This window comes from Anthonomus grandis, chromosome 22, assembly GCF_022605725.1.
Source record: "Anthonomus grandis grandis chromosome 22, icAntGran1.3, whole genome shotgun sequence".
Classification (NCBI taxonomy): Eukaryota; Metazoa; Arthropoda; class Insecta; order Coleoptera; family Curculionidae; genus Anthonomus; species Anthonomus grandis.
In genome coordinates, this window is record NC_065567.1 from 38,054,019 (window position 1) to 38,067,600 (window position 13,582).

General features: G+C 30.6%; 1 protein-coding gene across 1 annotated transcript; it reads right to left on the bottom strand.

The window, feature by feature from the left end:
* Positions 1-11,642: 11,642 nt before the first annotated feature.
* On the bottom strand, positions 11,643-12,780 carry LOC126748536 (Na(+)/H(+) exchange regulatory cofactor NHE-RF2-like). The gene has a single exon (XM_050457841.1). It carries the CDS (start codon positions 12,446-12,448, stop codon positions 11,906-11,908), a length of 543 nt encoding a protein of 180 aa, XP_050313798.1. The 5' UTR covers positions 12,449-12,780; the 3' UTR covers positions 11,643-11,905.
* Between the last annotated feature and the right edge of the window lie 802 nt (positions 12,781-13,582).

Genomic DNA, 13,582 nt, shown 5'->3' on the forward strand with positions numbered 1-13,582 from the left:
TCTTGACGAGGCACATCTAGGAATTTTGCAAAGAATAATTATTAGTTATCACGGAAGCGAAAAGATAATTCCCATATTAAGAACATTCCACAAAAATTCCTAGAAGATACTAGCTAAAAGAGACGTAAAAAGACTCTGCACAAAGAAATTCATAAAGTTAGTTTTCACTGAAGAAAATTTAGAATTAATCGAAGTATACTAATGAAACATCAACCCATCAGATTTCTTAGAATTGTATTTCGAGGAAAATGCGCCCATATGGAGAAGAAAATAGGATTATAATTTACTTGAAGAAGACGTATATTCACGTCTTATTATACGTCTTATTATAGTTCATGCAGGTGTATGTGGTTAAAATCTACTAGCACAAGTCGACACTACCACCATGAGATGAATTATAAAAATTATAGAAAGTAAGTGAGGGAAGACCTATACAAATTTAAAATCTGTCGCGGTTATTGACAACGCCCCATACCACAATATACAAATAGTCACCAACTTCCTTATCAAGGAATGCAGGAACGCAAATGGCTCGGAATGGGAGGAATAATGGAATAATAACTAAGAGAGTATAATAAAGTCGTAACATTATCATATAATAAAAGTCAAGAAAAGATGAACTTTTTAATGCAAAACGTTACGAGGTATTATGGTTACTTCTATATCATCCTTTAATTAGTCTGAATTAAAAGAATATGTAGCCAAGAAAAACGCAAATTTTAATTTCAGTGAGATTATAGCAATATTGTGACAAGCTTGACCGTTGAAAACGAAAATACCTTTGTTAATTTTTAAATTTCTATGTATATGTGATATTATTTTCTTTAAACAAAAATTAATAAAGTTGAATGCGAATACATTGTTAAGTTTTATTCTTAAATATTTTTAGTGTCCTAATGGGAACCAATGCAAATCACATTATTTATAAGCCATACATAATTATTACATTTTTATTTACCATTACAATAATAAAAATAATAGTCGTAAATTCTTAAGCTTTTTTTAAAATCGAGATTCATTTATGCCTCATGTAAATGTAGCACATGACCGCAACCTATTACTTTTACTCTTTCGTTTGCGCATCTCAGAGGTCCAAATGGTTAGACAGTATTTAAATTTAAAAACAAAAAACCCTTGAGAATATAAATAAAATAATATTTTTGATAAATTTGAAAACTTTATAGTCAACGAATCATAATTTGATGTAATTAAAATATTTAAAAAAATATAAAAAATGTGTAACAACAGTTAAACAGTTAACAGCAGAAAAAATAACGAAACGAATGAGATTCGATATTCATAACCATCAAAACCCGAATTTTACCAACCAAGTAATATAAATAATTACTATTTCAAAATGTTGCGTCACTACCCAGATCGTTTGTTTAAAACGCCGCAATTTTGACTTCAATGCGAGGAGTGACGCACAATTCTAAAACCGTGAAGTATTCGTTATTACCTTTAAAATTATGTATTACAAGCTATTTTCATTTGAAGCAGATAAACAGTGAGTCAGAAAATGAGATTATGATGGTGAATAGAATAAAATGAGATTCGATCGTGTTTTCAGACAAATCTCGATTTTGCTTGTGGGCCCACGACGGTCGAAGAAGAGTTAGGTGGCGAAGAGAAGTGGAAGGAGATTTTTTGGAATTTGCTATTTAATAGGAAACAGTTCTTACAGGAGAAGTGATGACTCATGGTGAAATCAGCATAGGTAGAACTCTTTTTAGTATTTCTCCAAGGCAACCAACATTCACGAGTACAAGATAACGCTTAGTCTCATACTGCAGCGGTTCCCATATGTCGTATGCCCATTCGCTTACCTTTTGCTGAACGAAAACATACTTGAAAACCTTCCAATTAACTTACAACAGCTTTGTGAACCTCTTCAAATTCCTGAGATAACACACCTCCTCAGGTAGCTTATCTCAGAAAGTCATCAAGGTCTAGGGAATTCTATTCGCTAGACCTCTCATTCGTAGATTGTCCAGGCTAACTACAGAATTTATTCGTAAATAGCGTCGATGTATGAATTTTAAATTTAGTTCTATAATTTTTATGTCAAGCTTAAATAGTTTTTCTGCCGTGATAAGCCACACCCCAATTTATTTATTGATAGTTACGCTTCACTTAAATAATAGAGGATCTCCTAATTTTGGATTTTCTCTCCAAGTAGGTACAGGCGATTTTTTAAAATATTTACTCATTAATTTCACCTTTAAATTTTTTAGATAAACAAATAAGTATGTACAAATATAGAACCTATGTTTCCTTTTGATTCATTGGTAATAAGAATTTTTGTCCAAAATTTAAGAAATATCTGAAGAAATTTTGATAGAAAATGAGATGTAAGGTAAGTGAAACTCTTAATAAAATACTTCTATCCTCAGTATCAGACAATATTCTAAATAATACTGAAAGGATAATTGGCGTGACGTCAGTAATTGGTACTAAGAACGAATAGCAATCCAACACAGGAGTAATCCAGAAGATAAAGTACTTCTAAATATTTTTATCTCAATAAAAAATTGATCAATTTAATTAAAATATTTACAGTGACCGGCAAGGGGTTGGGACTTTTCTAGAAGTTGTAAAAAGTAAACCTGGAAATTTTTACATACTAGCTGACAGCCAGAAATTAAATAAAGATGCAGTAGCCTTAGAGCTAAAAATTTACACAGAGATAAAAAGTTCAAATAATTCGGATTTAAAAAAAAAACCTGCGGTATGTTTTCAGTGGGCCACTTGTATAATAAAAGGAAGCACTCTCAGAAGACCTTTTTTTCGAACGTTGTGTTTATCTTTCGTTTGGAATAGATATTATTTTTATGCCAAATGGGTCCTGTTACTATCTGGAAATATCCATTTGCTATTTAGAAAAACTCCACATGTGGAAGCTAGAAAGGAAATAAACCTTGATAACCGTTTAGAACTATCAAAACAATTCACATGTCAATAAAAAGTAAGAAAAAAACAATAACTGGAGTATATTTTAATCTTGTCCCCCTAACAATAAAATTTGCTTAAAATTGCTTGCCGTACCTTTCTGCTGTACCATTTCTGGGTGGTTTTATTTTAAGATAGTGCTCATTCTTAATTTTGAAAATGTAACTTTTATATTAAAAGATTCCAGTGACTATCGACATTTTCAGCTCCAAATAGAATAAACTTGCAGTGAATCTTTAGAGTCATCTGAGAATTTACATGAAGATAATAAGTAAAAATAATCAAAATATATTGGTCCTATATACATTAAAAGCCATGGAGAAAGATACAAAAATAAAAAGTATTATTTATTATTTCGCTAGTTATTATTAACATAAACCAGAACTTAGTAATTGAACTAAATATTAATAAATAAAACGTTTGAGGACCAATTTTAATAGTGCAACATTTTAGAGTAATACCTATGACACTGTTTTAATTTTATTTATATTTTATTTTTTAGAAAGAAATATCTAAATAAATCTACACAACTTTATTTTATATGCTGTAAAGATTCCGTTGCAAATTTCCATACTATGCATGGTTTTTTCTTTAATTCTTAAATTAAGATGATCTTAATAAATAATGAAAGCTTTAAATATTAAAATATAATATTAAAAACTTTTCACTTTTTTGTATTAAAAAAATGTATCAAATAATAATCGTTCTTACAAATTATTTTTTTGTTATTTTATTTAAATAATAAAAAAATTGTAATAATTAAATACAAAACTATTTGCAGGATGTCCAGATAATAGGTGCAATCCTTTAGGGGTATGATAGTTAACCTAGTTTCGACGATTTTAAGTCAAACATGTCTAGTTCGAAATCCAATTTAAAATTTTTTATTGCAACTTTGCATTTTTTATATTATTTTTACACTTAATCGGTAATACAGTGTACAATCCTATACCTTTTTAAAAATATCTAGGAATATTTTTAAAAAGGTTTGAACGAAGGTTTGAACATCTAACAAAGTATTTTATTTCAATTTTTTTTTTACAATTATTTTTCACCTTTCAATGCTTCTTCTTTTTCTCTCAGTTAACACAGATTTTGATCTTGATAAAAACACTTGATTTGGAACTCATGGTATTTGGTTAAATAAACGTTAGACAAAACAAATTAAATAAGCTTAGATATCAATTGTAACTTGCCCTTTATTACCGATTAAGTGTGAAATTTGGATATTTACTGGAAAAAATGCAAAAGTTGCAATAAAAAAAAACGGATCGACTTATTGCATAGGATACACACTGTATATAGTGTGGTGACTTTAACTGGAATAAATTAAGTTAAAACTAATCAAATTTTATCTCGCAAAATTCCTGAGACCCGTCGATTTTTGTTTATTTTTTTTCACATTTCAAGATAGTTTTTGTATTTTTTCACCTACAGGGCGGGTCCAAATTAATCCAAACTTTTTTTTTCAAATGGAAAGCCACTTTTTTTAAACTCTCATTGAAAAGAGCCCTTTTTCCTGATTAAATTGCCCTATTTAGTTTTGTGATTATCTAAAGGGGAAATACAAAAAAAAATAAAAACCATTAAATTATTAAAGGTCTCGAAATATTTTGTGTTGGTAAATTTTTGGCGTGTTTGTTTATTTTATTGGTATCGAGACATTTCCTGACATTGTTGTAGTGTCACTGTTAAATTGAATTTCAACCAGTTGTTAAATAAGTTAACTTATATTGAAAAAATGCGAATTATCCGAATCCCACAAGATTGAAATCTTAATGATGATTGATTATGAGGACAGAAGTCGTACTCAGCTAGAGGTTGTCCACTTATTCAGGCAGAAATATCCAGATTTGCCACCTATTAACCAAGGTACGGTTAGTAAAATCGAAAGCAGATTTCGAGAAGCACGTGAGGGATGTTTCAAGACAAAGGTCTTCTAAAATCGATGAAAGCACCCAATTAAATGTATTGTTAGCGGTGGAAGAAAATCCGGTAACTGCAGCGAGAAGAGTAGCTCGCAAAAACTCTATTCATCATAAATCTGTGCTAAAAATTTAAAAAAGTGCAAACAAACGACTTTATAAAATGCAACCCGTTCAAGAGTTATTGGAAGACGATCCAGATCGCAGAGTTCAGTTCTGTGAATTAATGATGAACGCCATTGATGAAAATCGCATATCTTCGGAGTGAATCCTTTTTTCTGATGAGGCTACATTCACCCTAAATGGCCATGTTAATAAGCAGAACTGTCGCTACTGGTCTGACGAGAACCCACACTGGGTAAGGGAAACTGGGGAAATATATCTAGAATTTCTGGAACATGAACTAGTTCCAGTCTTACGTGCCTTATATCTGAGTCAGTTCGATCCAGATTTGTATGATGAAAGAATCTGGATGTAACAAGATGGTGCTCCCCCACATTATGCCCGTAATGTACGCCAGTATTTAGATGACAATTTTCCAAACAGATGGATTGGTAGAAGGGGTGCAATCGAGTGGCCGGCACGTTCTCCCGATCTCACCCCACTTGATTTTTTTCTGTGGGGACATTTGAAAAGTCAAATTTATATGAGCAAACCAGGAAACCTAGACGAACTCAAAGAACGTATTAGGCAAGAAATCCGACAAATATCTCCAGAAGTGTTAGAAAATGTCAGAAACGAATTTTATTATCGTCTTGGGCTTTGCCAACAAGTAAATAGTGCTTATTTTGAGCATCTTATACATTAAACGCAACTTTTAATAATTTCATGGTTTTTATTTTTTTTTTCGTATTTCTCCTTTAGATAATCACAAAAGTAAATAGGGCAATTTAATCAAAAAAAAGGGCTCTTTTCAATGAGAGTTTAAAAAAAGTGGCTTTCCATTTGAAAAAAAAAGATGGGGTTAATTTGGATCGACCCCCCCTGTATAGTATATATATTTATAATATATATACTATTATATATACTATATTAGTATAATATATACATATATATATATATATATTATTAATATTTTTCTTTGCATAGGAGCACAAGAAAGGGTCGACAGCCAAAAGCGGCATTAACCCATTGGCGTTACATTTTTTGGTAAAGACGTGAAGACGTGATTGGTTTCATTTGTCGAGTTGATTTAATAAAGTAAAAGTTAGGCAAGCATCAAATTAATAGAAAGTTATTATTTTCTTATTAAGAGCCGGTTTCATATTGTGGTATTAGGTATTCTAGGAACTCAAGTAATAAATATAGTACTAAACGTACATGATGCACTTGTGCGTTAGAAGTATAGTTTCTACCTGTGCCAATTTGACAGGAATCGGGGAATCAATAGTTTACAAAATTTGTCAGTGAAAGTAAAGATGAAAACAATGTGAACTTGCCTGATATTTTAAGAAGACTCCTGGTAGAAAAGCTTTAGTAGTTTAATGAATTAGACCTGTCGTTTCCTTTGTTGACTCCCCTTGTTACCAGTTATCATCTTGGCTTAACAACGTTCTTAGAAATGTCTCAAACTTCAAAGCGCCATATTCTGTAACAAATTCAGTGAATTTTGCCAAAAGTATTCAGAATGTTCACGTTCGAGAGACAGCCCAGCTTATATCGCTAGACGTGAAAAACTTATTTCCAAGCATTCCACCCGCTGATGTCTGGTCTTAGTCAAAGATCTTCTCAGGGGGAAACTTGATTCACTCTTGGTGGAAAATCTACTTTTGCTCCTTTCTACTGTGTTAGATCAAATTTTTTTCCAATTTAACAACCGTTTTTTCAAACAAAAAGAAGGACTAGCAATGGGCTCTTGTTTATCGCCATTTCTTAGTGAAGTATTTCTTAGCAACTTAGAAACAAAAATAATGAGCAGTCATTTTAAAAATAACATCATCTTTTATAAACGGTATGTGGATGATATATGTTTGATTTGGAATAAAACTGAGGTAGAGCTTACAAACTTCCATAATTATGTCAACTCTCTTCACTCTAAAATTGAGTTCACAATCGAACGGGAACAGAACAACACCTTACCATTCTTAGATTTATTATTTAAGAGGGAAAGAAATAAGATATCCTTTGAAATATTTCGTAAACAAGCAACAACAGATAATATTATACAATATAATTCAACATCACCGTCCTCACATAAATTTGCTGCTTTCCATTCTTTATTTTACAGACTTTTTAACATCCCACTTTCTGGTGAAGCTTTTAAAAATGAATTCCTTACCATTAAACAACTAGCAGTCAGTAACTTTTTCCCTCTTAAACCTATATATAAAATGTATTTTCAGTATGTGAACAAGTATAAATTATCATTTAATTTTATCAGACAACAAACAAACTATATCAAAACTTTTAGGTCGTTTACTTATTTTGGACCAATTTCGTCACAATTATCCCGCTTTTTTTCTCCCTTTGGCATAACCCCAGCTTTTAAGATCAATAATACATTAAAAAGACATCTAATTAAAACTAAAGATAAACTACCCCCCCTATGTTCTCCAGGAGTTTATGAGATTAGGTGTAAAGAGTGCCCTGCAGTGTACGTCGGCCAGTCTGGTAGGAAGATTTCTACTAGGATTAGTGAACACAAGGCCCAATATAATAAATTTAAAAATACCGAAATCACAGTGACCAGATCAGCTTTTGCTAATCACCTCCTCGACTCCAAACATAATTTTCCTGACAGCCAAAATATAAAAATACTGCATCAATGCAACAAAAGTAAGAAACTAGACTTGTTGGAAACAATGGAGATTAGTAAAGCTTTTAAAAGCCCAGATCTGTCCTGTGTTAATGAAAGGTTTGATTTTGATGGCCACCTAGTTTTTAATAACCTTAAGTAGTTCTAGACTCTTAAATGAGGTTAGATTTCTAAAATGTATAAAGTGATTTGATTGTTTAGTTGAGTTCTTTGTACATAGATAGTGCCACTTTATTGTAAGCTTTGTTTATTTATATGTCAGGTGTTTTGTGTATGTTATGGTAAGTTTTTGTTAAATTCTCCTTTTTTCGGGTTACATAATTTTAATTATTGTTTAGGTCTGATGATGCTCTAGTCGAGCGAAACATGTAACCTTCGTAATTTTATTAAATGTATTTGTGATGCTGTAGATTTCGTGTTTTTTACCTTTTATAAAAGTGTTGGAGAATAGACTATTTAACGCAAATTAAAAAAAAATAACCGAAGGGAAGAGGAAAACATTTTTTATTTAGATGAAACCTGGGTTAACGAAGAATACACCCTGAGCAGGACCAAGATGTCAAAAGCTCTCGCCAGGCTTTTCTAGAAGGGTTATCGACTAGCTTGAAAGTTCCTCCCAGTAAAGGTAGCAGATTAATAAATACACATATTGGTAGCGCTAAAGATTTTTAGATGGTGGTTTATTGGAATTCGAATCTAAGTCAGTTAAACATTACCGTAAGGAAGTAAACAGTAAAGATCATTTTTGTAATGCTAGGGGGAAATAAAAAATTGGCTCAATGATGAAAAAATATCTTTTGATAATGATGCCGTAAAAGTAGAGCTTTTGATAATAGTAAGAGATAATAAGGCAACATATTAACGGCATGTTAATAAAATGGCCAAAGAATATAATATTCTTCTGTTCTTCGTATGCCACCTCATCATTGCGAATTAATTTTTCATACCTCCTCCTAGTACCTTTAAAGTCAAAGATGTAAGAGAACTTTTGAAAGCAGCGGTGGACAACGTTACCAAAGAAAACTCGAGCAATGCTGTAAACTACGAGTACGTTGATAAAGAAGAACAAAATATGAGACACCTTTTTTAATTTTGTTGAAGAAACCATAGAACCTACAGTCATACACGCTTGATTTTTACATCTGGGGCCGTGCAAAAGAACTTGTGTATTTCGAACATATAAATACAAGGGAACAATTGATGACGCTTTTGAAATAATGAGACGGGACCTAACATTACAGTATACCAAAAGAGAAATAAGAAAGCGATGTTACGCGTGTATTAGAAATAATAACCATCAATTTAAGCAAGACTTATAAATAAACGATTTGAAGTAAAAAATATGTTTTTTTTTAATCAACCTGTAAAGGAAAGGGTCATGAAAACGAAAGGGCACAATAGGTTTAGCTGTTTTAGAACGGTGAAAGAGACAGCACAACAGATTTAGCTATGTTAGAAAGAGGCATAAGTACCTGCCCAATTAGGTTGCTTTCAAGAAATTGGTTCACGCGTCCTTGACGACAAACTTATTTGTTTTTCGTAAGTTACCTAATTATTTTTGTTACATGTGGCACATCGTTAGAAAGATTATTAACTAGAGAAGTTTTTTAGCGCATTTTAAAACCCCACAACTTTTTTTTATTATTATTTTTTCCATTGTAACATGTTGAACATTGTTGACGTAACATTTTTTTTCTATTGATTTGAGGAAGTTTGTTACTCCAAGTTTGTAGTTTCTCTTTAAATATTTTTCTCAGTTATTACCTAAATCTGAATGAGACAACATTAGTCTTTAAAATAAAATTAATTGTGCGTAATTTTGGGCAAAAAAAAATTTAGGGTTAAAGTAAAAAAACGGGGAAAATCTTATAAAAAAAGGAAAAAATATATTACTCCTTAAATTTGAGGAAAAAAACTATGCGTTTTAAATAGCCAGTAACCTCACCTATTCACCATTTCCGTTTGGCTACTCACCTTCCAAACACCCTGTATACATATATTTTTTTCTAATGTAATGTTAATGTGATAAACTAATTAAAATAGTCAATAAAATATTTTAAAAAAAAAGTTCATAAGTAATTTTTAACTACTTTAATTGATATTGAACCAACTTTAAATATCCATCAACCTGAGGGGCGCTATTTTATCATAATGTAAATTAAAAAGTGTTTTTTATCACTATATGAAAATATGTATGGATAATCTGGTTACATTTACTAAGGTAAATGCAATAATGCGTGCAAAATAACGTCAAACCAATTTCTAAAATATTAAAGTCATATTATTAATAAAATCTAAATCTATTGTTAGTATAGAAAACCAAGTTTTATTTATAATTCTAATCATTCCACTTTCTAATATTGCACAATTTTGTAAGTTGCTTCTTTTTAATAAAGCGAAATAAAGAATATTTGTGACTTTCTTTAAATAAGTATTATGTTTATCTTTGGCTTTTTATATAACTTTTAGATTTTTAGGATTCTTTTTTGTAATTTATTAAATAACTACCAACCATACTTTAGCCTGTATTTTTTATCTAAGAGAAAAAATTCAAATCTATAACTTTATCAAATATATAAATTTATCCTAATACAAAATTATTTAACATAATAAAAAAAAGTGTAAAACCCATACCTACCTGGCAAAAACTAACCTTAAACTGACTGCACGACACTGGCCACCGGCTTATATTAATAAACCCTTAACCAAAGTTTACAAAATAGAATACTAATAAATAAGAATAATAGTATTCTATTCTGTAAACTTTGCCTTAACCACAGCTGTATATAGCTCCGTGCGAAGCTATATACATCTGTGCCTTAACCATTGTGCCGAATTTTAGAACTCTATTGTATTTGAGACGATACAGGACGTGTCGATTTAATTTTGGTCCAACCAAATCAAAATCAAAAGTTTACCTGTTCTTATAACTTTCTCCCACATAGAAAAAAAGAAAGACTCATCCTTTATTTATAGTACTTTTTCATAAATAAGGAGGCACATTGCTGCTACAGTAAAAAGAATAGGGTATATATATGTTTGGCTTAAAATGTTTAAAATTAGGTCAGCTATCAGTCCTTTACAGGATTGCACCTATGTACCTTTCTGGACACCCTGTATGTATGTATAATCATTTTTCAAATTTTTAAGAAGCCATATTTTAATTAATTTCAAAAATATTAAATGAAGATAAAATTATACAGGGTGAGTTTTTAAGTTAATTCATAGGGACTTCAAAAACTATAGCAGACAGAAAAAATATTAAATGCGGAAAAAAGTTTGGAACTCGAAACCAAATATGTTTCCCAAATTTCGATAGCTGTCAATAGATATTGCAAAAAAACTAATTTACGATTTTTTTTTTAAATTCCCTTGCTTTGTAAACGTTAGTTGTTTTGAAACAAAAAGTTTTTTTTTATGAAATAAAATAAGGTTGTTTTTATGTTTAAATACCCATCATATTTATTTTTAATTCTATTAAATAAAGAATTTTATTTCGTATCTGTTCATATGTTACGTGTTAGGGTTATTTCCATAAATAAAGTATTTATGACCGATTTTGTTTTTTTTTTAATTATATGTCATTAAAATTGAAATAAAAATAAATACAGCCATACTGTTAAATTTAAAAAAACATAACTTTGACAGGTATATTAAAAAAAGTAATAAAATTTTATTAAAAATACAACTTCTTTATATCAACTTTATTCGCCTAAGACTAACTTACAAAAGCGAATTTTAAAAATTCACATTAAATAATTTTTTTTGAGATAGCTATTGTCAAATTTTGAAAACTGAAAATTGGTTTTGCCTTTTAAATTATTATTTATATGTATTATTATATTATTTATCCAATTTAAATTATTTTTTATCTGCTATGGTTTTCAAGATCCCTCTAAAAATATTTACAGTTGCATGTATGTAAAAAATAAATCAATACATTTTTAATGTTGAGAATTGTTATCGATTAAATAGAAATAAAGAGTAGGAATTTAAGTTAGATAAAAAAACACTTATGTTATTTACTCACATCTTCTTTTTAATTCTTTCATCTAAGTGGTTTATAATATTAGCGTATCAATTATTTCTTAGGCTTTGAGAATCATTACTGTATTACTGGTATACCTATCCTAGTATATTATAATAAACACTATAATTCATAATCAAACCTTTAGATCTTGCTAGATGACTTTTTATAAAACTAAGTTGCGCTACACGACAAAAAGAAACAACATACACAATATACATAGATTTACATTCAACTCACAACACAGTCTCATAACTTTTGCACGATATCAAATTTTTGCTTGAAATCCATAGCTTCTTTCTTAGGGTCGAATTTTTTCTTCGCCGCTAACTTAGCACGAAGTTCAGCGGCAGTCATGCTGAGATTCAAGGTACTATTCATTTCCCTCTCCTTCTTAATTGATGGAATGTGGTTGGAATAATTATCATCTTGTTTGCCATTGGAGCTATTATCTGCATTTTGCTTTGCTTCACTGTTAATACTTAATATAATGGAGTCATCCTCAGGGTCGATTACGATTAATTTCGTTTCATTCGCATTTTGCTTAATAAGTTCGACGACTTGTTTATGTGTCTTGTCCCCAATACTTTCTCCGTTGACTTCCAAAATTCTATCGCCCTGTCGAAGGCCAGCCAGTTCCGCTGGAGATCCTTCATCGACCTTGCCTATATACTGGCCTGATTTACCCTTTTCTGCATGTAAATTAAATCCATACCCATCAAAACTAGCCACTTTCTTTATGTGACATAACCGCGCACCTTTATTATGTCCATTAAGTTTTTCACCTGACATATTTATGCAGTTTTAAAGCAGAGAAAATCAGACGAAACAGATATTTACAAAGGTCAAACGTCACACTGGTGAAACCATCGCTATACTGATGCAACCAGTCACTTTTAAAAACAGGTAAAACTACTGTCCACTCGCGGAGAAGCAGGTGTTATTTGTGATTCGTATTTTTCAGTTATTTGGATGGCATAAAACACGTAATAGTACCGTGAATTTTCGAAGCTACACGTTCACTGCGCCAAAGACAAAAAGCCTACTTTTTGTTTGGTTCATTGGTTCCCTGGTAGTGGTTAGTGGCGGTTGGCGGTGTTAACGCGTAATGCTGGTACTTGATTGTTCTGGTATCCCCCACCAACATATACGGAACCACTCTTCCGTCAGTGACGTTGGACTTTGCCTTGCTTCAATGATAAATTATTTATACATTACTTAATACCTATACCTGATTCCCGCTTGTTATTTTTGATTTTTGCATGTAGAAGGTTTTTATAGATACACGCAGAGCTAATTATATATAAAATACATGCATATATGTATAAAGTAAACATTTTCCGATTTTATTTATAAATATACCAGGTAGCCCAGAATTTAGTTTTCAGACTGAGATGAGGATATAAAAATGAGAAATAGGCACTTCAGTAACATAATAAACAAGACCATCCTTAAACTTGAAATAATTTTTTAAATTATTTTAATATATACTTTGAGACAAATTTAAATAACGATAGTAATACTGATGTTTTTTTGGGTGATATAAATATTAATCTACTTAATAAGGATGGTGCTGATGTAAATATGTATATTTCCATAATGTTTTCGCATGGATTTATACCATACTGTGTCAGGACATTACAAGGGAAGCAAGCAAAACCTGCCTTGATCATATCTTTTTACGAGACAAAAACATATAAGAAAGTAAATTCCTATATCATTGAACATCATTGAACGTGATATAACTGACCATTTGCCTCTTATGCTTTATATTATGTCAGATGACTCAATTCTGAATTTTCCATCATCTAGGTCTCAAACAAAACTTAAAGATATAGCTATGAACAAATTACAAAAACTTTCATCTGATATAAATTGGATGCTACATTAAATTTTAGTCAAACAGAAGAAGCTTTAAATCATTTA